Here is a 25,954-nt window from a genome sequence, read left to right as displayed (position 1 = left end):
GTGTGTGTATGTGTGCGTATATATATGTACACACACACACACATATCCCCACAACCTCAGTGATATATCAACCCTCTTCTCTTTTGTAGTTGAAGCTAATATTATTCATTAGAACAAATAAGCTTTCCAAAGAGATTGGGTGAGTCCAAAAATTTCTAACATTCCAAAACATTCAGATGCAGCTAATGAGGACCCCAAATCAGGAGCAGCAGGATATGCTAGCTTGGGTCTGCATGCTCCTGTGGAATTTCATTGGAATCACAGCCTTATAACATAGATGCAGCAGTCCACAGTAGCAAATAACATTACATGGCTGGAATTGAACATCAAAATTCTTTTGACTGGACAATGTGTAAAGTATCTTGCAGATGACACCAAACTGGGGGGAGCAGTAGATACGCTGCAGAGTAGGGCTAGCATTCAGGGGGACCTAGACAAATTGGACCAAAAGAAATCTCATGAGGTTCAACAAGGACAAGTGCAAAGTCCTGCACTTAGGACAGAACAATCCCATGCACCAGTACTGGCTGGGGACTGACTGGCTGGGCAGTAGCTCTGCAGAAAATGACCCGGGGGGTTACAGTAGAAAATAAGCTGAATATGAGACAGCAGTATGCCCTTGTTCCCAAGAAGGCTAACAGCATATTGGGCTGCATTGGTAGGTGTGTTGCCAGTAGGTCAACAGTAGGTCAGTATTCTCTATTTAGCACTGGTGAGGCAACATCTGCAGTACTGTGTTCAGTTTTGGGCCCTCCACTACAGAAAGGATGTGGACAAATTGGAAAGAGTCCAGCATAGGGCGACAAAAATGGTGAGGGTGTTGGGGGACATGACTTATGAGGAAAGACTGAGGGAACTGGGCTTATTTAGTTTAGAGAAGAGGAGACAGAGAGAGGACTTAATAGCAGCCTTCAACTACCTGAGGCGGGGTTCGAAAGAGGATGGAGCTACACTGTTCTCAGTGGTGGCAGATGACAGAACAAGGAGCAATGGTCTCAAGTTGCAGTAAGGGAAGTTTAGGTTAGATATTAGGAAGAATTTTCTCATTAAGAGGGTAGTAAAATACTGGAACAGGTTAACCAGAGTGGTGGTGGAAGCTCCATTCTTGAAGGTTTTCAAAACCCAGCTAGACAAAGGTTTGGCTGGAATAATCTAGTTGGGGATGGTCCTGCTTTGAGCAGGGGTTGGACTAGATGATCTTCTGAGGTCCCTTCCAACTCTAATGTTCTATGATTCTATGATCTGAGAAGTGCAATTTCTTCCAAGTGATTCCGGAGATGTTGCTTATTTTGCATCAACCATATATTGCGCTGTTGCCCTTCTTTCCTTTAGTAAGCATCTGGCAGTACTATAAAACAGCATAGAGATAAACTCTTAGTCTAGGAAACATGGCCATCCAGTTTTACTGTACATAGTTTCCCAATGGAGGAATATTAAGACCTCATGAAACACAAGGAAGTACTATAACAGCGTGTTTTTGTGAGGAAGTACAATTACTTCTTATTGCCCAACATCCTTAAGATATCAGTACTCCTTCAAGTAATACATTATGATGCAGAAAAAATGTTACACTTAGTAGAACATGATTCTTTTTAAAAAAGAAGAGTTTCATCACGTAAGTGAGTATGCTGTTCTGTACATAACCAACATTAAACCTGTAACAGTTTATTCAGTTGAAGGCAAATGTCCTAATAATCCCTCCTTGAATTGGGTCTTGTCCTGATATATCCCCTCATGAAGTTATACCCTATCATGTGCTGCCTACATCCAATACTTTGTATATTGGTTGTAGAGAACAGAGAGTATTTCACCACAGTATGTTGTGTATTATTTCATGTAGTCTTTTGCTTTATAACCATTTTCCAGCTAGTGCTTTTAAGTGAGGTTACATACCCAGCAGTGTTTGCAGCACCTTTGCTTTGCATGGAAATAACTTGGCTTACATAAATTGTGTGTTTGTGTCCAGTGTGAATGTCTCTGATTTTTGGTTGCCATACATTGCATTTTTTAAAAATTTAAATCATTTTTGGTTGACTTGGATTCTTTTTTATTTTCCTTCATTTCTCTCTCTCTCTTTTTTCCTGTTCTTTTTCTCCTCCTTCAATCAATTCATTATTTGTCAATGAGGATGTTCCAAGGAAAGGACCATGCCTCTTAAAAAACATGTTTGTTTCATTGTTTAGGTGTGAAATCCCCTTAGATGAAATGCCGGTTTGCAGCTGACTCAGATCTCTATATATTTTATCATATTTTAGATCACAGCAGAATTAAATACACATAAATACAGAACTTTGGATCATTAAGAAACAAAATGTATACTCTTACCCAAATGTTGTTCTGACAGTTTGCTACCACTGGCTTTCACTTAGAGGAAATCGACTTTCAACCAATTCTAATGCTTTTTTCCTCACCTTTTTCCTGTTTTTTTTTTTAATTTAAACATTGATCTGTAACATCTGAACAATCTTGAGATGCCTGGTTTTGTGTAATTTCACTGTGTTACCCCTTTGCTTTTAAAATTTTTTTTTGTTGTTATTCTAAGTTTTTTTCAATCGTGTCCTGATTTTGTTTGTTATAGCTTTGATGTTGTTTGTGTGGGTGTGCTATAGTGAGAAAAATAAGCAAGTTATTTCCTGCCCATTTTTCTTTTCAGTTTTTTTCCTGTTAGCTTTGCTTTGCTCTTGTACCCTCAGATCTTGTGGATCCATCATTCCCAGCCCATTTTGTTGACCTTCCTCCACTGCAACCAAAGACTGTCATTTCCAAACCTGATTACATTTTTCAATCTCTATTTTCAATTTCCATTTTACTTTCAATGTTTTTTCATTCACATCAAAGATGATGACGAGACAGAATCTACAGAAACGTCTATCCTGAAAAGCCATCTGGTTAATGAAGTCCCTGTACTAGCCAGTCCAGACTTGTTGTCTGAAGTTTCTGAGATGAAACAAGATTTGATCAAAATGACTGCCATCTTGACAACTGACCCTACTGATAAGTCAGGTTCCATTAAGGTGAAAGATCTTGGGAAAACCACTGAAGAAGAGCCAGGAGAGCCTTTTGAAATTGTTGAAAGAGTGAAAGAGGACTTAGAAAAAGTAAATGAAATTCTGAGAGGTGGAACCTATGGAGGAGAAGAACACGTCCCACAGAAGTCCCCTCTTAGAAGAGAGGTAGTGGAGGAGGAATGGGTTATTGTCAGCAATGAAGAAATTGAAGAGGCCAGACAAAATGCTCCTTTAGAAGTCACCGAACCTGTCTGTATAGAGGTCAGAATTGACAAAGGGACAACGAAGGAAGAGAAGAAAGACATGACAGGAATGATAGACTATCTTACTGATGACTTAAAAACGTTAGTGTCTCTTCATGATGTGCAACCACAGATATTACAAGAAGATTTAACAGGAGAGAGATTTGAAGCTGTAGTTTTAAGCAGGGGATCTGAAAAGGAAGAACAGGACTATCCAACAGCAGAAACTCAAGGCGCACAGGAGCAACATAAACCAGGCTTGGAAATTAAAAAACCAGTTAGGAGGAAATTAAAAGAAAAACAAAAGCAAAAGGAAGGAGACACACAAACCACTGAAGAACAATCTGGACTAACAAAATTCAGTTCAGAGGAGTCATTAGATGAGGAGCCAGGTTTAATGCCTGCAGCTGTTCCTGAGGTTAGTGCAGTGTCCCCAGTAATAGAAGAGACTCCTATTGGCTCAATAAAAGACAAAGTAAAAGCTCTTCAGAAGCGGGTGGAAGATGAACAGAAGATACGTTCAAAACTACCTGTGAGAATTCAAACAAAAGGGAGTACTACGGCTGAGCGGCCTACTAAAAGACCAGTGCAAGCTAAAAAAACGGTGCATAAAGCACAACCACCTGTTTCCCCCTCTGCTAAAACAGAAAGACTTGAAGAGACTATGTCAGTCCGTGAGCTGATGAAAGCCTTCCAGTCAGGGCAGGATCCATCCAAGAATATATCTGGGCTGTTTGAGCACAAGTCTCTCAAAGAAAAGCAGCGTCCCCCTGGCAAAGAACCAACTCAGCGAGAAGCAGTTGGTTTAAAAAGTAAAATAGCACAGGTCCATAAAACAGACAGGTCAGATCGCCAGCCAGCCAGAAAAAGCCAGGCATCTACAGGCCTGAAAGATTCACAGTCCAAAAAAGAGGCTCAGGCCTCTTTGCGTGATGTTAAAAAGGGAGAACAAGTCAAAGCACAGAGCTGTAAAACAGCTGAGCCTCTCTCTCCAGTATTTGTTGAAGAAGAAAGTGTCAAAGATGCAACACTTGTGAAGGAAAAGGCTACTGACGAGCAAGGGGACACTGACTTCCAGATTAGCCCTGACCGAAAAACGTCAACAGATTTTTCTGATGTCATTAAAGAAGAGCTGGAGGATAATGACAAATATCAACAGTTTCGACACCTCTCGGTCACCGAGGAGGGAGAGCTTCACTTAGAACAAGTCCTAACCAGTCCTTTTAGCATTGCTTTCCCATCAGAGCATGTGAAAGACGGGTTCCTACCTGCTCTCTCTTTACAAAGTGCTGCTTTCGATGGCAGCTCAGAAAGCCTCAAGCATGAAGGTGTAGCAGATTCTCCTGGTAGTCTGCTTGAGGGAACCCCTCAGATCAGCTCTGAGGAAAGTTATAAGCATGAGGGCCTGGCAGAGACTCCAGAAACAAGCCCAGAAAGTCTCTCTTTCTCACCAAAGAAAACCAATGAGCAAATAGGAGAAGCTAGGGAAACCACTACAGCCCACAAAACAGCAGAGGTATGCTCTCCAAAGGAACTCTCCTCGGCTGAAGATGACAAAGTTATTGCTGAAAAACATCTGGCTGCTGTTACTGAGGCTATTACGTCTCTTTCTGATCAGTCATCAGAGAAACTGGTACCTACAGCCTCTGAGAAAGAGGCAGGCAAGTTTGCAGATAGTAGCTCTGCTTCCATCATGAAAGATGTTAAAAGTGATCAAGAAGCAGAAGACACTGAACACACACATTTAACTCAATCTTTGGAGGGGCACGATACCACCGTGGAAAGAGAGAAAGATGCAACCTCTGAACCTCTCAGTGTTGTTGTTAGAAGTCCCCAGAGCTTGGAACTGTCACTTCCTAGCCGTGACAGTGAAAGCTTTAGCCCAGTTGCAGATGAGTCCTTGGCCATAAGTCATAAAGACTCACTAGAAGCAAGCCCTGTGCTGGAAGATAATTCATCACACAAAACTCCTGATTCCCTGGAGCCCAGTCCTATGAAAGAATCCCCCTGCCGCGATTCTCTTGAAAGCAGTCCTGTAGAGCCAAGGGTGAAGGCTGGGATTCTTACAGGACAGGCTCCCGTTCAGCCTGTCCTTGGTAAAGGAGAAACCTGCCCGGAGCTGGCATCGATACGTTCCAGAATCCTTCGTGAGCCTGAAGGAAGCACTGAAGACGACGGTTTAGAACAAACATCCCTCATGGAGAGCTCAGGGAAAAGTCCTCTTTCACCAGAAACCCCCAGCTCTGAAGAAATTAGCTATGAAATCACACCCAAAACAGCAGACTCCCAGGCACAGTCCAGTATCTCCAAGCCAGTCATAATCCCTGAAGTCAGTGAAGAACCAGAGGATGATCCAGAAAGTGAACCAAAGAAAAGGGTCACACCAGAAGAGGAGATGTTTAAAATGGTGACTAAAATCAAAATGTTTGATGAACTAGAACAAGAAGCAAAACAGAAAAGAGATTACAAAAAAGATTCCAAGCAAGATGAATATTTTCCAGTCCCTGACTCAGATGCTGCATGTGAAGCTGAAGTACTAGAGCCAACAACTCTGGAAGGAAAGGGTATACCTGCAGTGTTGACTTCTTCATTGGAAGCTAGGAAGAGTTCTTCGTCTTCAGAAAGTGAACCAGAATTGACTCAGCTGAAAAAAGAAGCCGAGTCAGGCCTCTTCCTGGAGCCTACAATTCGAATGCAACCTCCTTCACCACTTCCATCCAGTATAGATTCCAGTTCCAGCCCTGAAGAAGCTGGATTTCAACCCATTGATCCAAAACAACATGCTTTTAGGATGGGGGAGGATCAAGAAGAATTGGATAAGACAACCGAGGAAAACAGCTGCAAGGTGACCACAGAAAAATCAAATTTTTTTCACCCTGATGCTGATATCATAGCAGAAACTGCTGAATCAACAGGTTATAGTACAGAAGAAAGTGAGACAATTAGTCCTAATGGTCCAGTCACACACCTTGATGATGCCCTTTATCATGCTATAACAGATGAGACTAAAAAAGAAGTTCAGGTCCCTCAGCCTTCACAGCAGGATGATACAACTGAAAAAGATAAGGACCTTACTGCTACAGGGGCTGTGTCTGAGAAGTCAGGTGATGACCCTTGTGGACATACTACTTCTCAGTACTCTGTATCACAAGACAGTGATTTGACTGCAGCTGATTCCCCTACACACACTGCTTTGGGAAGGGATTTGGAAAAAGCAGGAAAAGATTGTGAGGCATTCCAACAGGATTTTTATAGTAAGGAGCTCCCAACTGAATATTCATCCCTTACCAATGAAAAAAATGAATTTGAAGGTTGTACAGCAGACACTCATGAAGACAGTGCTCCTCATATAACAAGTCCTTATGAGAATGTTTCTTCTGAACATTTTTTCACTAGCTCTGAAAGAGATGCTCGTTCTACTGAAGCAGAAAAATCAATGGTTGAGAAAGTATTATCTGGAAGTTCCCTTAGTGGACATGCCTCTGGATGTGAAGATCAGTCTTCAGAAGAGGTATATATGGAAATAGAGTCAAAACACATGGATATTTTCGAGAAAATGCCTTCAGGGACTTCAGCATCAGACCCCACAACATTAGATCCATCCGCTCTTCAGAATATAAGGGATGAAGCTGAGAAGCTTATCAGCCAAGTGGTCATCACTAAGACCGATGTAGATTGTGATGAGTGGAGTGAAATACGTGAAGATGACGAAGCCTTTGAGGCCCGGGTGAAAGAGGAGGAACAAAAAGTATTTGGTTTGATGGTGGACAGGCAGTCGCAGGGCACAACACCTGATACTACTCCAGCCAGAACACCCACAGAAGAGGGCACACCAACTAGTGAACAAAACCCTTTTCTCTTCCAGGAAGGAAAGTTGTTTGAAATGACTCGAAGTGGAGCCATTGACATGACCAAAAGGAACTATGCAGATGAAAGCTTTCACTTCTTCCAAGTGGGGCAGCAGCTTCAAGATGAAGTTTCTTTATCTGAAGAAATGAAACAAGCTGCTCAGGTGGAATCTCCTAAGGTTGAACGATCCCCAGATTCATTTCCACCTTCGGAATCAAATGAAACTGACCCAAGAGAAGAAAATGCATTTACAGCAGAGTCCCCAGTATCAGAGCCTAGTGACAAATCAGAGGAGATGATCAGCACAGGCACCACAAAAGCAGACCTTAAATCCAGAATTCCAATTAAAATGGGTATTTCAGCTTCTTCAAAATCACCAAAGAAAGAGACTGCTGCCTTTGAATCTTCTGAAGATGAATGCATGTTCAGAGTGGAAACAGATCAGATTGACAGCAGTCAGGTGCCTTGCCCTATCTCTCCTGAGCAGTCTGTGGTAGATGTGCAGTTAGATTTTTCAACAGTCACTAGGTCTATTTATTCGGAACAGGATGATGAGTCCCCAGACTCTTCACCAGAAGAACAGAGATCTGTGATTGAAATCCCTACCGCTGTTATGGAGACAGTGCCTTCTGAAAGCAAATCCAAAATTCCTGTACGGGCCACAGCTGCTGTATCACAACCATTTCAACAATCAGAACAAGAGAGCCCTCATTCTGATGGTTTTATAGACAGCCTGCAGCTTGAAACAAAGGATGATCAAAGCAAGCCAAAGTCTAAAATTCCCATCAAAGCAACTGTCCAAAGAGCCGAGCAACAATATGCATACACTGAAACATCTTTCTACAAGCCAGAGTCACCCAAAGCTCCTGAGATGACAGACTACCAACCCACGAAACAAGATAATCGAAGCAAATCTGAATCCGATGCGAGTGTTCCCATGGACCCAAAGATTAAGCGGTCAATAAAAGCTAGGAGTTATGCTGAGGCAGACGCAGAGACCAGAGAGAGGGAGAGTGAGATGAAGCTTGAATTAGAAATAGATGAGGCGACAACGGGAAGAACAAAGGTATTTTCGTCAAGGTTGCCAGTTAAAAGCAGGAGTGCTACAGGAGCTTCCCGTAGTGCTGTTAGTCCCACAAGCGAAAATAGGGAACAGTTTTTTGACCTTTACAAAAACTCCATAGAATTCTTTGAAGAGATTAGTGATGAAGCTTCCAAGTTAGTGGAAAGACTTACACAGTCAGAAAGAGAACAAGAATTAGTTTCAGATGACGAAAGCAGTAGTGCCCTAGAAGTCTCAGTTATTGAAAATGTACCATCCATTGAGACCCAGCAGTCAGTTCCTGAAGACATCTTTGACACCAGGCCCATTTGGGATGAGTCCATTGAGACTCAGATTGAGCGTATTCCTGATGAAAATGTCCATGACCATGCTCAAGGTATTTGCCAAACACTGGGATTCCCTGTGCTACGCATGTCATGAATTTAATATATATATATTTTTAAATTGGTGTGTGTGTGAATGTGTGTGTGTGATCTGTGCATCATTTTCTTTAAGCTTTTTGTGATTGATTGTAAATGCGTTTGTAAAAGCTATGTTTGTTTTTTGTGTTGTCTTTTTTTCTTGTCTGTGAAACAATCTCAAGATTGCACATCGCAAATGCTTATGGAAAGTATTAATATAATAAATAGAAAAGACTTTATCAATTATTATTTTGCTTTTAGCAAAACAGATATTTCAGGCCATGAAAATTTTGGCTTTTGGTTTTCCTTAATCCTATCTTGATCTGCTATTGCTAACATAATAAAGTACTTTAGCACAGTCCCTGTCCCTGAAACTTGGGGACGCAAATCCCTTTTCTTTTGCGTGTTAAGACATCAGTGACGTTTTTCAGATTTTTTTAAATAATTGGATTTCCTAGATTCCTTTACTTGACAGCCAGTTGTTCAGAAAACATTTGATGAGTCATCAATAACTTAATATGTTATTGTAGGGTGGGTCAGAGTTTTTTCCCTTGCTTTTAAGTTACTTTTCATATTTATTGTTAAATAGTTTCCATGGAAATCCAGTAACTAAAGCTTTGAACATATGCATGTTGCTGTATTCCTGTAACCAATTTTTGGAATGTGATTGTATGCAATCTATATATGTGCATTGGGAAAACCAAAATTCAAAACTCTGCTAAATTCAAACTGGCTGTGAGATGGACAGGCAGAAGGGCTAGCATATTTCTTGCAATTGGAGTATTAAATGTTGAAAAGTGGGCTCTTGTTTTTCCCATGCCTTCTTTGAAAATGTCCTGGGTTATTTAACTCTTCCAAGTAAAAATCAAATAAAATATTTTTGTAAAATCCCAAAGACACATTGTAATTTGAAGTGGCTTATGATTGCCTGAAAAACACAGTCTTTAAAATAATGCATACATTAATTTAAATTTGGGAGAACTAATCTGGAACACAGCAGTATAGTTTTTTAAGCTCTCCATAACTTAAGGGGGCATGGAAAGTTATACCATTTCTTGTCTCGTTGTTAGCCCCCACCTCTTGATTGGGATACACTTATTTTTACAAATAAGCCTAAGAATAAAATGCTTGGCAAAATTGGATACAGAAGGCTTTTACATACTTATTTAGACATCTAATCAAGAAACCTGTTTTTCAAACTATTGAGTGGCCAAAGGCTCTATTTCCTGACTATTTTGGCACTTAAATAAGGACCTAGAAAGCCTAATTTGAGGCATACGTTTGTAAAAACTTTGCCCCAGTTTATAGAGCTCCAGTGCAATTAGAAGAAAAGTAGTCTTTTTGCTATGAGATACGCATCAGTTCGGTAGCTTCACCTTAACTTGCTTTAGACAACTTGTGGCTGTTCTGTTTGATATTCTTTAGATCAACAGGATGACCAGGAAAGGACAGAGGAAAGACTGGCACACATTGCTGATCACCTTGGATTCAGTTGGACAGGTAAACTGCATGGGATGCATTTCAGATGAAGTATGCATATTGAGCTGATGGTTTTCTTTACATTTTCATGTTTCTGCCAGATGTCTTTTTTATTACCGAAGGATAGTTTATAGAGATCCTCCAATAGCCTATGGAACCTAGATAGTCTTTTGGGATATTGGTGACATTCCACACTGTTAGCTAAAATAGGAAGTGGATGGGCCAGATTATGGACCTGCTCTGGCTCTTCCCATGGGAAAACGCTCAGTAGAAGAATGACAAAGAACCAACACCACCCCTCCCCACTGAAGACTCTGAGTATAGGGCACACCAGGGTAGGTGAGCATATGGAGGCTAAGTGCAGACATTTGAGGTTAGGCCATGTTAAAAATGGCCACCTGATCTAGCTTAGTTTGCCCAGGTATAGACATTACACTTAGACCTGGTCTCAGTGATCAGAAATCAATCTCAACCCATAACAGTACAGAAGTTCGGTGCACATAGACCAGTCTAAAAATGGCAGAACCCAGTGTAAAATAGACCTGGATCGATGTATGCTCAAAATTAATCAATCTAGGTTAGATTGGTGAATTAAATTTCAGTACAGTTACCTGTGCAGTCCCAGTCCCAGGGCTGCACTTTTTCTACTAGCCCCCTGGCACCAGGCTGTTTTTAACCTCCTCTTTGCCCCTCTTCCCCCACCCCTCAGTCTTGGACCAGTCAGCCCATCCCACAAGCCACTTAGGGTGCTGGTTTTATCAGCATTTGCAGATGCCAGGAGCCAAGGAAATAAGTATCAGTGGGGGGAGAGGGGGGGTTAGGGGTGTAGGCTTGTCAGGGGGGCTAAAAATTGCTCCTAGTCCCTGGGATCATAGACCCCATGATTCCCACGAATCCTCCTGATCCTGCCAAACCCTCCTGGACCCCAGAAGTGCCCCATGGATGTGTCTGCCACCCCTTGATCCATCCCATGGATGCTGCCTGCCCCCCCGATTGCTCCCATGAATCCCGCCTACCCCTCAATTCCCCCGTGGATCCTCAATCCCCATCTCCAGCCTTCTTGCCTCCCTCCTAACCCCTTCCCCTCCCACTAATCCACCTCATCCCGATTTATCTGAGATGAGGTGGCCATTTTTAACATGATCTAACGTCCCCCAAACCCTACCAAAAGTCTGAACTTGGCCAGAGAGGGCAGTCATAGTTCTGGCAATTTGGGGATGTAAAGCTGCAAGGAAGTTATGGACAAATGTTCCTTAACGCTTAACTGCTTGAAAAGGGGAAATGAGCCACTGCTGCTATTTAGTAGCACACCTCAGCTGTTTTAGTCTAACTGTTACATCTGCATGACCCTTCAGCGACACAAATAGGCTAAGTCTCTCTAACTTTGAACTGAGGAGGGTAAAAGTTACAGTTGCTATACAGGTTTCCCTTGCTATACAGGGTTCTGTATGTGTGAAATTGCTTTTATGCAATGGCCCTTTTGTGTTATATGCAAGGTAAGTTCACTCCTATGCAGTCGGTGTGGTGGAAGCTGGCAGTCAGGTGCTTTGTGCGGTGCACTGTGGGAGTGACACGCACCAAAATATAGTCTCCTGTGTGGATCTGTGCTTCTTGCTCATTGTCTCCAACTCATGTTTCTGTAGTTGCCATCCCTACTGTGATAGTGCCCTGCATTTGTGTGTACTGTCTGCTGTTGGCAAGTACCAAAATTGTCTTGTAAAAGTGGTAGAAATGGGTCTGGGGGTCAGTACAGTCAGGGTCTTGGAACATATCCCTATTTGTTACTTTGTAAAGTGGGTTCCCTTTATGTGAATTCGAGTTATGTGCCATTTTCCAGGAACTCATGTACAGCATAAAGTGAGGGAAACCTGTACTCAACCCACTACAGAATCATGCAAGATATAACTGTTATTGCATAATGTTTTATATCACTATTGTTTGATAAAAATACAGTTATTATGTCTGTCTACACCCACAGGTGTTCAGGTGGGGCTTCCATAAATGAGAACAGCTTGCTGCTTTCAGACCAGTGACAGAGTTAAGGAATGAAAGGTGCCAAGGTAGCAACAGTCCGTTTATAACTGCAGAAACCCACACCACAATGAGACAGACACATCATCAAAGGACAGGCCAAGCTGACAGAGAATAAAATGAGGTTCCTACTGCTGACAACAAGAAAAGAGAATAAGCTGTTCAGAGTTCTCTGACCTGTGTTACATTGCACAGAGTCCAAAAAAAGCTTAAAATTCAGCTTGTCCTGTTATCACTGGCCACAGCCAACCTTCCATCTTTTCACTCAGTCCACTGAACTTGAAATATCCTCCCTGGCCCTCTGCACCACACTGTCCTGTACTTCTTTTCTTATGGCTCTGGCAGTTTACTAATAACTTAGGACAGATTGGTGAGCATTTCCACATGGCTGGCAAACCTGTCGCAATCCCAGATGGAAGAATTCCAGAAAAATTCCGTCATTCCGTATAAGACTCTTGGAAATAAGTAGTGTTTTAAGACTTAGAGGATTATTTACTAAAATACGTGAATACAAATCTAATCCTAATATAATACAGTTAGTCTTCTGGGCTGTGCATTTCACGGTCTTCATTATATTTGCAAACTAACACTGGTATTTTTGCTTATGCAAGAAGCTTTTCCCTCCTGTCCTTCTTCTGTACATGCACCTGTAGGGAAAGAATGAACCAGTTGGAAGGCCTGTTTCTAATCTTTTGTATCACAAGACAATGCCAATCAAAATCATTGGGAATCATACCTAGCCTAACTGACTTTTTACATGTTATTACTACCAGCATATTCTATTTGACAGGCTGTTATTTCAGTATTTCAGAATTATTGTTTTGCTTCCAAAAACTAGGGTGGTATACTTAATGGATGTTAACAAGACCTATACATTCTAGGCATAATACATATACTTTTTTAATATGTTGTTTGACAGCATTTGTAAATATCTGTCCCACATAAAATGAATTTGATTTCTAAAAATGTAAGCTCTGCTGCTGCAGCCAGCTAAAAATAGTTCTGGCCAAGAATGAGCTTCTAATTTACAGTAACTTTCTTTTCAAATTTCTAGGAACCAAAAAATCCCCAGACCCTGAAACTGCTCAGCAAATGTTATGTCTTTGTCAATTTCACCGATTGGACCGACTGTGATTTGGTGATCTTCTAGTAATGGCAGAGTTAAACATCCATCTAAAATCTCCCGTGTTGGAGACACAGATAACAATAGTGGTTATTCTTACCTACTTTGCTTTGAGTAAATGAAATCCCCAGTTCTTTGATTTTATGAGAGTTCCATTATTTATTTATTTCTACTTTGGAGAATGTGCCATATTTGATTTTCAGCAGTAATTATTTTCTAGGTATTTATGTTCTTTTTTTTCACATTTCCAATTTGGCCTCAGTTTACAAAATAGATCGACTCTGAGCTGGAGTATGGCAAGATTGGACTCTTTGCATATCACAATATGGGATCCACCAGTGAGTAGTTCATTCCTGTGACCATCTGCTTTATGTCCTGGCCACTAACTAGACAGTGGCTGGAGGCAGGGGTGTTTTTCCCATGCAGAGAGGCAGAAACGGTGGATCCAGGAATGGTGGTAGGGACGCCTCAGGACTTAAGCCAGATTCTGGGCTGTATTCATCTGTGTGAGGTCAGCCCAGCCAGCTTCAATCTTCTTTTTCTATGTAGAATGATAACTTTGGATAGCACTGTCAAGGACTCCTACTAGTTCTAGGTGTAGTTAAACCCTCATTGTCATGGATAAGGGAGTTAACTTTTCTCAGGACTGTGAGAACTCTCTACTCTTTACTCAAGCAGGCATCACTACACCAGTTATTCCTAGTTCACATTTTCAAGCTTCCTTTTTCATCCATAAATTCTAGCCATTTGCCTGTACTTTTCCTATCTTACTTTAACAGTTCCAGGGGACAATGCCTTCACTGAGCCATGGTGTAAGTGACTGCAAAATATCATAGGATCATAGAAAATTAAGGTTGGAAGGGACCTCAGGTCATCTAGTTCACCCCCCTATTCAAAGCAGGACCATCCTCAGCTGTATGATCCCATCCAAGGCTTTGTCTAGCTAAGTCTTAAAAACCTCCAAGGAAGGATATTCCACAACATCTCTGGGTAACCTGTTCCAGTGTTTTAGTACCCTCCTTCAAACCTTGATTTTCTATGATTATTTAACATTAAGCAGTTCTTTTACTAGGAGAGGAGCTTCAGAAACTAAATCAAAATTGGGAGAGGGTGATGAATTCAAGAGAATTTGATACATTATAGTTAGGAACTTGACTTTTTACATGTTATTACTACCAGTGTATTCTATTTGACAGGCTGCTTTAGCCACCAATCTTAGGAATGGACTTGACAGCGAGGGGGGAAAATATTTATGAAAAACCTTTACCAATGACTTGTCTTCCACAGAATTAGCAAGAGAACTAGATTTCACAGAAGAGCAAATTCACCAGATCCGAATTGAGAATCCTAATTCACTGCAGGACCAGAGCCATGCACTCCTGAAGTACTGGCTTGACAGGGATGGGAAACATGCTACAGGTACATTTTCAGTTACTGCACAAACTGGACTTTCCCCAGTTTAGAGGTAATGTGTACACTTGTATTGATACAAGGGGAAAGTGGATAAAACTTACAAGACTAAAATGGGACTTATTAAAGGACCTCGGTTTCTTTTAAGCGTCGTGGTCTTAATTTGCATTAGTGCGCCTTTGCTACTGAGCGTTAAGTTTAGTACCTCTAATATAAGGTACTACATAAATGTGCAGTAGCTGGCACTACAGTGCAGTAGCAAAGGTGCATGGTCTTTTCATGATGCTTAATGTGCAATAGACTAACTCTTGTGCATTAGCACAATAGCACAGCTTTTGCTATGATGCGCTAATGCACAGTAGAATTAGCATAGTGCGCATTAAGCATCTCGTGTAGACACACCCCTGGTGTGTATAATAAGGCATACCAAAGGATTGTATGTTAAAGAAAATGAATTTACTATTACTTATTGGGAGGGCAAAAGCAAAACAAGGATGAGAAATTAATTAGTTTTGTTACCTAGACAAGCAGAAACGTGAGCAGTAGTCAAAAAGCCTGTTTCTAATGGGGTTTTTTCTGTTGAAAGACTGATAGTAATTCATATGCAGAATTTTCCCAGTATTTCTGACTCATAGTAATACTATTTTTTTTCATTCTGTACAATATATCTTTATGTTATATGTCATAATATGAGTAACATTATATGCCTTGGATATGGAGATCACAGGAGTGTCTCAACACAGCTAAACAATGTTTTTTGAACATTCTAGATACCAGCCTTACTCAGTGTCTAACAAAAATCAACAGAATGGATATTGTTCACCTAATGGAAACCAGCAGCCTGGACTCTCTGCAGATCCATGGTGCTCGAACCTATGCAGAAATTGAACAAACAATAGGATTAGATCATAGTGAAGGTAAAAACACTTTTGTGATATTAATCTTTTATCATTTTTAGCAAGCCATGGACTGCAAAAGTTCTCAAATATCCAAATCAGTTCATTCTAAAATGTGTGGCTAAGAAGGACAGTCTGATCTTGTGTTTGGGGAGCAGTGGCTGCTAATGTTAAAATCAAGATACTCTAAAAAGGAAGGGTAGAGGTGTGTGATGGCATATTGATCAAGATTGGAGAAATAATACTTTTAAAGACACACTTAAAATAACCAGTTCTTATATTGCAAGTAAATGAAGGATTGTAGAAATTACTGTCCAGCTGGCAAAATTCTCTACAGGTGCTTCCATAGATGTCAACAAGTTTGTACCATTTACGTGAGAGGAGTATTTTATCCTCTCTCTCTCTCTCGTTCTCTCTCTCTTTCTCTCTCTCTTTCTATCTATCTATGTGTGTGTGTGTGTGTGTGTGTGTGTGTGTATATATATATATATATATATATATATATATATATATATATATAGAAAGGCCTCTGACTTCAGGTCTATAGAGGCTAACTTGCTGTTATGATCCTGTTGCATTTCATAAGCTTAAAGCAGGGCAGCAGCCTAGTTTAATAGGACATACATTTAAGAAAACCCCAGGTGTTAAATTAAATGGTATTCTCCCACAGTCCCTTTTCATAGGTGGCATTCATTCCTCTGAACCAAGTCCTGAACCACTATCCCAGGAGTACATTAGTGGACATTGGGCTGCTGGTGGTGCTGGCTTTGAACTGATACCTGAATACAAGATGTTTACCATAATTGATGATCCTATGCCACTTTTCATTTGAGTGAGGGATGTTAATGACAATGTCTTGCTCAAAATTCAGTTCAGGTCATTACATTCTTCCTACTTGCAGGTTTAATTGGCTAGAGTATTCTCTAGTGTTCAAAAGACTGCACACAGTAACACCAAGGCAATTATTGCTATATCTCTATATTGATAGTTGATAGCTCAAGGGTTATTGCTATTTGTGAAATGCTTTAAGATCTTTCCATGACTATTATATTAGGTAGGGTGCTCACTTGCTTTACGGATTACGGTAAAGTTTTGTACTTGGCAATCCTAGTGAGAAGTCCAACATTTCTCCAACTACTTACCTCCGTTTTTTCATCCTCCACTGAAAGCATGCACTTATAAATCTGCCATAAACCCCTGTTCATTGGAACCTTCAGCAATTGTATTTCTTCTTGTAAATGAACTGTGGATGGAGGAAGTCACTTCTTGGGCCTAAGCTGGGGAGCACTGCAATGAAGCATGTCATGTGCATGCTGCGTGCTTTTTTGCCCCCTAAATGGATGTCATGTGGCTGCTTTAATTAATGCTGTGTTTGGGTTCTGTCCCAAAAGAGCAAGCCTATTGGTGCATGCCTAGTTCTTCACTATGTCAGCTACTTTTTACAGGAGAATCTTGCATTGAGCTACTTTTTACAGAAGAATAGTGCATGGAGATTGGGCATAGTGTGCTTTACTGTAACTCTCCCTAATGTGGTTCTGAGGTGGCATAGACATGCCCCAATAATGGCAAAATCTTCCTGCATCCTCAAGAAAGTTTTGACGAAACTTGTTTTTTTCCTATACCTAGGATTTTCTGCACTGCAAGAAGAGCTGTACAGCTCCAGGCACAAGGAGGACAAAGAGCACTCCTTTTCTAAAGACAGTGACCCATCTGATCACCCTCCCATTGTCTCTGAGGAAGACGTTTCCGTCAGTTACTCTTCCTTTCACGAGGGCACCCCCAAGACTGAGGCAGACTTATCCATTTCAGAGCTCTTGAGACAAGCACAAAAGGAGCATCTGCAAACTGAGTTCTCAGGGAAACCTCAGGACTTGCCAGAAGAAACTTCTGCAACACAACAGGAGTATTTGTAAGCATCAAAAGTTGCCTGGCCAAACCCTGTAAACTTCATTCTGGAATACGGATATGCTTTTATTCATGTTGTGCATTTTCACTTTATCTAACCTCATGCTTCAGGACTTAAGTCAATCTTTGGGTGTTAGGGATCAGGATGAAACCTGTGTGTGGAGCAGATTGCTTAACATGAATCTTACACATTTTTCTGAAGCACTGGGTACCGAAATAGAGAGATTTCATGCCTGATCCTAGACAGCAATTCTGGTGTCCCAACTTGTATATTTACTTCTCCCTCCCCTGCTTTCCCCTGTAAAAGATTTGAGGAGGAGAAGAAACTTGTTGAAGAATTGGGTCATCATTAAGGAGTAATTGTGTCTCAGTAGTTACAAAAAAAAAGTGTAAGAGTGGATGGGTGGAATAATTTTGGTGGATCAGTTTATCAGTTGGGGTGCTGGCAAATTTTTAAGAAAAACGTTACAAAACATATACATTTTAGCAATATTTTGAATGATGCACGCACTACTAGAGGGAATAAACAATGCCAGATAATGTTGTCCTGTTTTGCTGTTTGAAAAAACAACCTTTATCTTTATTTCCTGAACTCGGAAATGCAGTACAGAAACTGGCACATGACTTGTACCAAGAGTTTTTCAGAATTCTTTTGCCCAAGACGCATCCCTTCCTAAGAGAAAAGCAGTGCTTTTAAGGCAGAAGTACCTTTGTAGTAGCAGTTTACAAAATAGCAAACCTTTGTTGATAATCTGAACAAGGAAGTTAATGTATATTGGAGTAGCAGAGAAACTAAATGAATGATGTGGGACTTAAGGGATCTGTGAATTAGTATTGTTTTTTGCAGAAAGGTCTAAAGAAAACTACAAGAGAAGCCCAAATTAACTTGGGTTTTCATTAGAGAAAGAAGACCTTTGCTGCAGACAAAATACTCAAAAGCAAGTGTACTCAAATAGACAAAATGCCAAGAAGGTCTAGCACATGCTCCACATAAAAGTGTAAAGTGTAAATGCTAAGATGATAAAATCTTTGGAATATTGTGTTCAGTTCTGGTCACATTTGTGGAGGTTGTTTCTGAGACTGAATCAGCAAGCAATGGTTAGGAAAAAAAATAACTTCAAATTCTGAGGTATATTTGAAAAAATGTTGAAGGGAGGCAGCCTTCTAATAAACCGCAATACAGCTGTAATTAGTGAGGGGTAACACTGAACAGGAAGGTGATTAAGAAGGCCTGTTTCCTGTATAGAATACGCTATAGTTTACTCTCAGACATGGTGAGTTCTGTGCAGATGCCATTAGATCATGCAATACCATTTAATCAGGATGCAAATATTATCAAAATCAAATGCACTGTAGTTAGTTCCCCTGAATCTGTAATCCACAGTGTCACAACACCAGGAACAGAACAATCAATACCAACAAAGGCTGGAAAAGAAGAAGTAATTGAAAAATCTAAAGGCTCCACTGCAGCACCTGAAGAACACAAGACTCCATATTTTCACACCCCATCATCTAGTGAGCGAGGTGACTCTCCTATTGTACAAGAACCTGAGGACATCCAGCTCCACCAAGAACAGTCTCCAAGGAGAACAAGTCTGGTTATTGTCGAGTCAACTGATGAACAACCAGAAAAGTTTGAAAGATACTATGAAGATGAATCCTTAGAAAAGGTAAATACCAGTCCTGTCGTCATCATAAACCAGTTGTCATGGAAGAACAAATTTCCTTTATCTAGTCTTTATTTTATCACTTCTTAATCAAGTCTTGACCAAAATAATACTGATTATGAGTATGAGATTATGGGCCAAATTCCACATTGATGTTAACATTGATGTTTGTAGGAACTTTGTCATATACAGTAAATTCTCTGGTAACCAGCACCTTACAAGCTGGCATGCTCTGTTTACCAGCATGCCGGCTTGTAAGGAAAAGTGAAACCAGAAGTGCCCACCGTGACACTTCTGGTTTTTCCGAGCCCCCATGGCCTGGTGCAAAGCAGCCTGCACTGCCAAGACCCCATGGCCTGGGGGCATAGACTGCACAGGGATGTGCAGGGCCCGCCTCCCTGTCCCGCGGGGCCCATGGTGCCCGTGGGAGGGGCAGTGAAGCTGCAGGAGGGGTGGAGGGATGCCCCAGACGTGGCAGAAGAAGCGGCAGCCGGGGACACTCAATTAACTGGCATATTTTGTTATTCGGCATCCCCCATTCCCAGGGGATGCTGGATAACAGAGCTTTTACTGTATAAACTTGGAGAAGAAGGATTGTCTAAATAGCCCTGGGAGCTGAGAGCTCCCTTCTATGCCTAGTAAAGGAAATATACTTGGCTTAGTTTTTCTATCTACAAATTATTCTTTCTTTCCCTCCTAGTGGTGACTCAGAGGGATTATGTTTTGAACAATTGTTATTGTTTTGAAGATGAAAAAGGTACTGCAGTCTGATTCTTCAGATAATTTGGAGGAAAGGAGTTCAAGGCAGGCCATTAAGTAGCATGCTCTGTGAGGATGGGGAAAAGAAGCTGGAATAATGGTTAAAGTCTGAGAAATAGGTGAAGTCATTTGTGAATATTTGTGTCTATTTAAGGCAGCAGCTGTTTAGCATGTGAGGGGAAAAGTGGACACTGAAGGCAAGGGTGGAAGATTGCTAATATGAACAGGTTAGGGGGAGTACATGTGGAAAAGCTGTCAATAATAAATGAGGGAAGGAGAAGAGAGTGAGGAAACAGGATGATTCTGTCAGGGAAGTTAAAGGAAAGCACAGTTTTGATTTTATCTCCTTAAACTGGGAGTTTATTTTCCATTTTCACATCTAGTAAGTACCAGACTTAACCCCACAGGCATAAGTGTTAATGCTGTTTAAGTGAATCACTCTTCTGAAACTCCAGAGCGTATAAAATTTGTCATGTAGTTCAAAAGAAAGGTGCATGTTTGGGAAGAGCTGGAGTCAGATGCATATTACATGTCAGGGACAGGGGTCGGCAGATGAACGTCTGCTCCACGTCTCTGCTTCTGATTGCCTGCAAAGATAGTTTTGCACTTACAAACATTTAGTAAGTGTTCCTGAAATCAGATTACCAAACCTCTTGTGAATCTCCTGAAAGGTCTGATCCAAAGTTTTGGGACCATCCTTATGTTTGAGACTATGCTATTTTACTCGAACTAAACGATGCAATTTTTCCTGTATGTTTGATCAGTGTCTCAAAAGACAAAAGCGTGTTAGAGCAACTTTTGATGAGTGCAAAGGTCATTTGAAATTCAGTGCCAGACCACTTTGGTATATCTTAGAATGAATGTTGTTTTTAGAGTTTGAGTGACTGGATGCATAAGCAGGAGGAATCTTTCTTGGTATAAATTGGCTTTTACTCCACTGATATTAATAGACCAATTATTTCAGCTAAGCTTCGTCTGACTGAGACAATTCTGGCAATATATGCATCTCTGCAATTACATTAAGTTCTGTGATGTTGAACAGTTTATCAGTGACAGCAGAGTCTTGCGCTAGTTCTCTCCCCATTATAAACTATGAAAGAGTAAGCAGGGCTCCTCGGTGCATAATGGGAGAGTTACATGGGAGCAAGAAGGAAAATTGATGAGGTATAAATGGATTGGAACTTTTTCAAAGTGAGCATGTCTGTGTCTTGGGAATTAATAGCCCTACAGATTTCAGTGGGGAAGTTTTCATGAGAATTAAAGTCGAGGTGTCAAAATACTATATACCATTCTCCAGTTTGATTACCCATTAGCTCCAGGGTATATTGGCAGAGGGCCCAAAGCTGAGTCTAGGCTGATTCCGGCATTTTTGTTCCTGCCCATGTCTAATTTTAACTGATGCATTTGTCATTAATGACATTTCTGCCTCAATGGAAAACATTCTCTTTCTCTTCAGTTATTGGTTTGCTCAGCATCAAATACGAGTTTATAATAAATTGGTTTCTTCACCGCTAAATCATTAAAACTATTCTAACATACTTCCCTAACACCAAGGGAAGTTAAACTCTTTTCCTATCATTGATATTGTCCTTTTAGCTATTTTTTTTTACTGCTATATTAATTATTTTTCCATATGTGCTGATAATAATCAGCGTTGTTAGGACAGTAGGAGACTAAATCGGTTTCCTTGTGACTTTCTTATTACTCTCTGCAGATGTTGTGCATTGTAAATTGCTCATTTCCTCCTCAGATTCTCCCCTATGCAGACAGAGAAGAAGCTAAAGACTTGCTATTAATTGTTGCTATGTGCATTCACAGTGCCAGGAATTAAACGGATTGTTGTTTTTTCTCCTAGTTAATCTAACCAGCCCCAGTGCATAGATGCAGTGCTATTCTGTTCATAGTGGAGAAGATAAGAAACAGACATATACAATTTTGGCAATGCATTTATAAAAAGCGGTACACAACTGGCTTCATATTGATAATGCCTCATGTTCTAGACATAGCAATTTTAAATAGCATTGTGATAACTAGGTTGTGACAACTGCCAGTAAAAGTATCCTTTAGAATAGGTTGACTGTGTACTCCAAAAATATATTATCCTCTGTACCAGAAGCATTATTTTCCTTGAGCTCAGAGTCCAAATCAAAGAAGAATGGCCAAAAACTGTTCATTCTTTGCATAAACATTACACAAAGAGAAAATACAGAAGCCAAAATCCTTGAATCAAAACTTCAAGGCAGATGGTGATTTCAAATAAATACATTAGAAAAGTCACAAGTACTACTAGCATTACATGCAACATCAGTATGATAAATAGAAAAATGCTTCCATGATTCCACTAGGAGCTAGCGGAGGAATTAGGTGAGCTGGAGACCAGCTCAGATGAGGAAGAGATGGTAACTACCAGGGTCGTTCGTCGCCGGGTGATTATTCAGGTACATGTCATGGTTACACGTATCAGAACCTTCCCCACTACCCCAACCCTTGGACTGCTGCTGATTCAACCACTTGACTAGTACTGCATTTATGAAGTTGGAATGCTTCTGAATATTGCATGGCCATTACATAACTTTTATACTCTTGTTCTTATGTAGCGGGGGAGGAGGAGGGAAAACAGGAGATAAATGAGTGATTTGGAGTGGGAATGTCAAACCTACCATGCACTCTGGAGATGCCTCATTAGGCGGATAAGGACTTTATGTTGCTTTTTCAGCCTTACCTACTGTCCAGTTAGCTAATATTTATTTGCCTGTTAGTTTTGGGATAACTTCCTTTGCATGCCTTTTAATATTCATTTACAGATTTTTTTTTGGCGTTTGTAACAACTCAGTATGAATGCTTCTTGACCCCCTTTTCACTCTTACTTTGAACCAACTAATAAATATAATGTTGTTTATTTAAAACAGTGCTTCTCAACCATGGTGCCAGGGTGCTGCAAAATGCTTTTAAGGGGGCCATGCAGTATTAGCACTGCTACCTACCTATGGCTCGCAAGATAAACCCAGAGATTTCAAACAGGAATCCAGGGCATCAAAAACATTTTGATCTATCATGTACTTTCAGAGTTCTTTGCAACAGAAGCATTATTCTATTATTTTTCTGTAATAAAGAAATGAGTGAAACTCAAGAGCTGGCATTTTCTGAGGGGTGCCTTGAATGGAATGAGAGGTGCCCAGAATCAAAAATGTTGAGAACCACTGATTTAAAGCAACAATTTGCAGCAAGATATTACCTAATTATGTTTTGTTCTTTGCTACACAGGCAGATGAGATACCTGAAATGCCACCAGAAACCGTAACCGAGGAGCAGTACACAGATGAGCATGGCCATATAGTCATGAAGAAGGTATTGCAGTTATAGCCCCTCATACATTCTTACTGCCTTTAGATAAAATTTTTGAAAGCACCTAAGTTACCTAGGAATGGAAACGCCATTAACAAAATTTAAAATAAAGCACTGAGAGTAGAGTCCCAAAGGAACTGGAACTTACATTATTAAATGTATGTTTTGTTTTTAAAATGAGCATTTTTCTGTTGTCCATTGACAGTGAAATTCTGATTAGTCTTCGTATTTCATTCATTCAGTATTTCAATTTTAATAAATTCCCATTTCCAATGGGAAAAAATCAGTAGACAGTGTATGAGAGGCTTCACTTCAGAGCATAAATTTGATTGAATTTCCGTGAAATTTAAGATCCAAATCCACAAAGTGTCTAAGGTACCTAACTGCCATTTTAGATCCCTAGCTGCAAAATTTAGATTCTCAAAAACTCTATTCAGCTGCTACTTAACCTTGGAGGGTATCTAAGTTTCTGCTCTGGGTCTTCCATTTTGCATTAAGCCAGAGACCAAGAGCTAGCATGAACTGCCAGCCTAGTAGTTAAACACTTACTTGGGGTCAAGTCCCTGCTCAAGTGACTAATTGGGCTAATTGCTTTTTAGTTAGTTTGGGCTGGTTTAGGTGCTTAACTCCAGAATAAGTTCAAATCTGTGATTCCTGATCAGAGAGAGTTGCATCCCGGTAGCTCAGAGTAAGGTGACAAAGTCAGTCACAAAGACAGCAGTGGGCTTAAGACATGCCCTTCTTTTTAGCATTTCCTATTGCCTAGCTTTGCTGGCTTCATGCTCATTGTGCTTGCTTTAATGGGTCTCATTGTAGGCATCAACTTCAGGCTGCGCATTTCACTAGGTGACTAGTCACCTAAACAATAAGCACTGTAAGAACTCTAAAAGGAATTCTATTTACTGGGTCAGAGCATGTTCCCAACAAGTCCAGTATCCTGTGTCACAGTGGCAAAGAGAAATTGCTGAGGGGAAGGGTGAACAAGGCATGTCCAGAATTTTCTGCTCCTCTCCCATTGCAGCTTTTGACATTCAGAGGTTTAGGAAGTCCTGGTTCAGAGACTGCCTCCCTTTCTACTGTATTCGATACCTACTGATGGACCTTGCCGTCAAGAATTGATCCAATCCCCTTTTGAACTGGGTTAAAATGAGTTGCCCCTGTCTCCCTTGGGCTCACTTGTGGAGAAAACACAATTTAATCTAAGAGTGACAGAATGCAAACAGGGGATTGAAGAACCCAAATGCTTAGATTTTCTTCTCTTCTCAGTAGTCCTGGCTGAGTAGCTGAGTTTATTTTAATTGAATTAGATTTTAAATGATGAATACAAATTCAATTTTCAGAAGTTAGATAGATACCTTAGAAATGACAGACAACAAGGTAATGTGTGCCATCTTGCTGTGGGTTTTCTGGGCAAATCCCTTAGGCTGTTTACACACATTCAAATAATCTGAAAGAATTCACTCAGGTTTGCTCACCTGGCAGAAAAACTTACCCAGAGCGGCATGTACAGATATTTGAGAGCTGATGCCCTGAGGAGTGGAGAGCTTGTAGTGAGGATTGTGCAGCCAGGGGGGACCCTGTGCACACACATGTGCTTTGTAGGCTCCCTTAATCTACCTAGTGACAGATGGCAGCAGTACATAGGGCAGCCCTGATTGATTGACCCTGTCTGCCCATGATCATCTTGTGTTTCCCTGCAGTACAATTTGGGGATTGTGAAGAAGGTGCATTTTGCTCCCTACTGGAATGGCAGAGTCCAGCAAGCCACATACTGTCTCTCTGAGTGGGGGTATGCTGTAGGTCTATGTTCTTCTTTGAGAGAAGCCACAGCATGTATAGACACTCACTCTCCCTGGGAAATTCTCCAGGAAGTGATTTAACCTTGTTTGTTTCCAGGTTATTTTCTCCTAGAGTGGCCATTTTTACTCTGAGAGAAAAAGCCTGTATACTCATGGTTTCTCCTGGGAGAGCAGTGACTCTGCCAGGGGAAACTGAATGTCTCCTTAGTGTGAAATCCTGGCCCTACTGAACTCAATGGCAAAACTCCCTTGGTCTTCATGTGAGGCCAAGATATCATTCTTTTATTCTGACTGTGTTTACCAATTAGCGAAATAATGTTAATAAAGTTAAGTATTATACTACTTTTATAAGGCTTCACATGTTAGTGTTGGCAAAATATTTAGAGATACTTGGCTAGAAGGTGCTTCATACAGTATAAATGTCAGTTAAGCTCCATCACAGTTAAGTATGCCATCTGTAACACCTGAATGCTATGAAAACAAAGTATGTTTTACTTATTTCATCCCCTTAGGTAACCAGAAAGATCATCAGGCGGTATGTTTCTCCAGATGGCACAGAAAAAGAAGAAGTCATAATGCAGGGAGCACCACAAGAACCTGTTACAGTAAAAGAAGGAGACGGGTATTCCAAAGTTGTAAAGCGGGTTGTGCTGAAGAGCGACAGTGAGCAGTCTGAGGTTAGACTTTCCCAGATTCCTTGTAATGGCACAGAGCCACTGAATGAATAGCTTACTTACTCTTTTGCTGTGAATCTTCCTCATAACTTAAGCCAGTCATGCCATCCAAGTGTAACAGAAAATGTTTGAATAGATTGTGAGGTCAGTACCAAGAACTGAATATAGATTTCTCATCTTTGTGTTTTAGATTAAAATTTAATTTTTTAAATTCCAGATAGGGCCTCAGAATAAAACAAGCAGCTTCTCATGATCAGGAGCATCTTTTCAGTCTTCACTTGTTTTGCTTTGTTTTTGTTAGTT

The 25,954-nt window shown here is 40.6% G+C and overlaps 1 protein-coding gene and 1 long non-coding RNA gene across 28 annotated transcripts in view; one reads left to right on the top strand and one right to left on the bottom strand.

Annotated features, from left to right (window-relative positions):
- ANK2 (ankyrin 2) overlaps positions 1-25,954 on the top strand; it is a 699,650-nt gene that overhangs the window by 660,165 nt on the left and 13,531 nt on the right. For 14 of the 27 annotated variants that reach the window (XM_059722122.1, XM_059722104.1, XM_059722109.1 and 11 more), the window contains 9 exons: positions 2,839-8,538; positions 9,989-10,063; positions 14,484-14,615; positions 15,377-15,523; positions 17,129-17,411; positions 18,792-19,077; positions 22,179-22,271; positions 23,098-23,181; positions 25,490-25,654. In XM_059722122.1, the coding sequence (XP_059578105.1) occupies positions 2,839-8,538; positions 9,989-10,063; positions 14,484-14,615; positions 15,377-15,523; positions 17,129-17,411; positions 18,792-19,077; positions 22,179-22,271; positions 23,098-23,181; positions 25,490-25,654 (6,965 nt within the window). The remainder of the gene's footprint in view (positions 1-2,838; positions 8,539-9,988; positions 10,064-14,483; positions 14,616-15,376; positions 15,524-17,128; positions 17,412-18,791; positions 19,078-22,178; positions 22,272-23,097; positions 23,182-25,489; positions 25,655-25,954) is intronic. The other 13 variants (XM_059722115.1, XM_059722117.1, XM_059722116.1 and 10 more) reach the window with 3 other exon arrangements.
- Positions 11,949-15,479, bottom strand: LOC109285036 (uncharacterized). Its single transcript, XR_002092712.2, has 2 exons — positions 15,430-15,479; positions 11,949-12,720 (listed from the first exon to the last, which is right to left on the bottom strand). It is a non-coding gene; the product is annotated as an uncharacterized LOC109285036 (long non-coding RNA).

The sequence above is a fragment of the Alligator mississippiensis genome, chromosome 2 (assembly GCF_030867095.1).
Source record: "Alligator mississippiensis isolate rAllMis1 chromosome 2, rAllMis1, whole genome shotgun sequence".
NCBI lineage: Eukaryota > Metazoa > Chordata > Crocodylia > Alligatoridae > Alligator > Alligator mississippiensis.
Note: the sequence above shows the minus strand (reverse complement) of the source record. Positions and strands in the feature narration are given on the sequence as shown.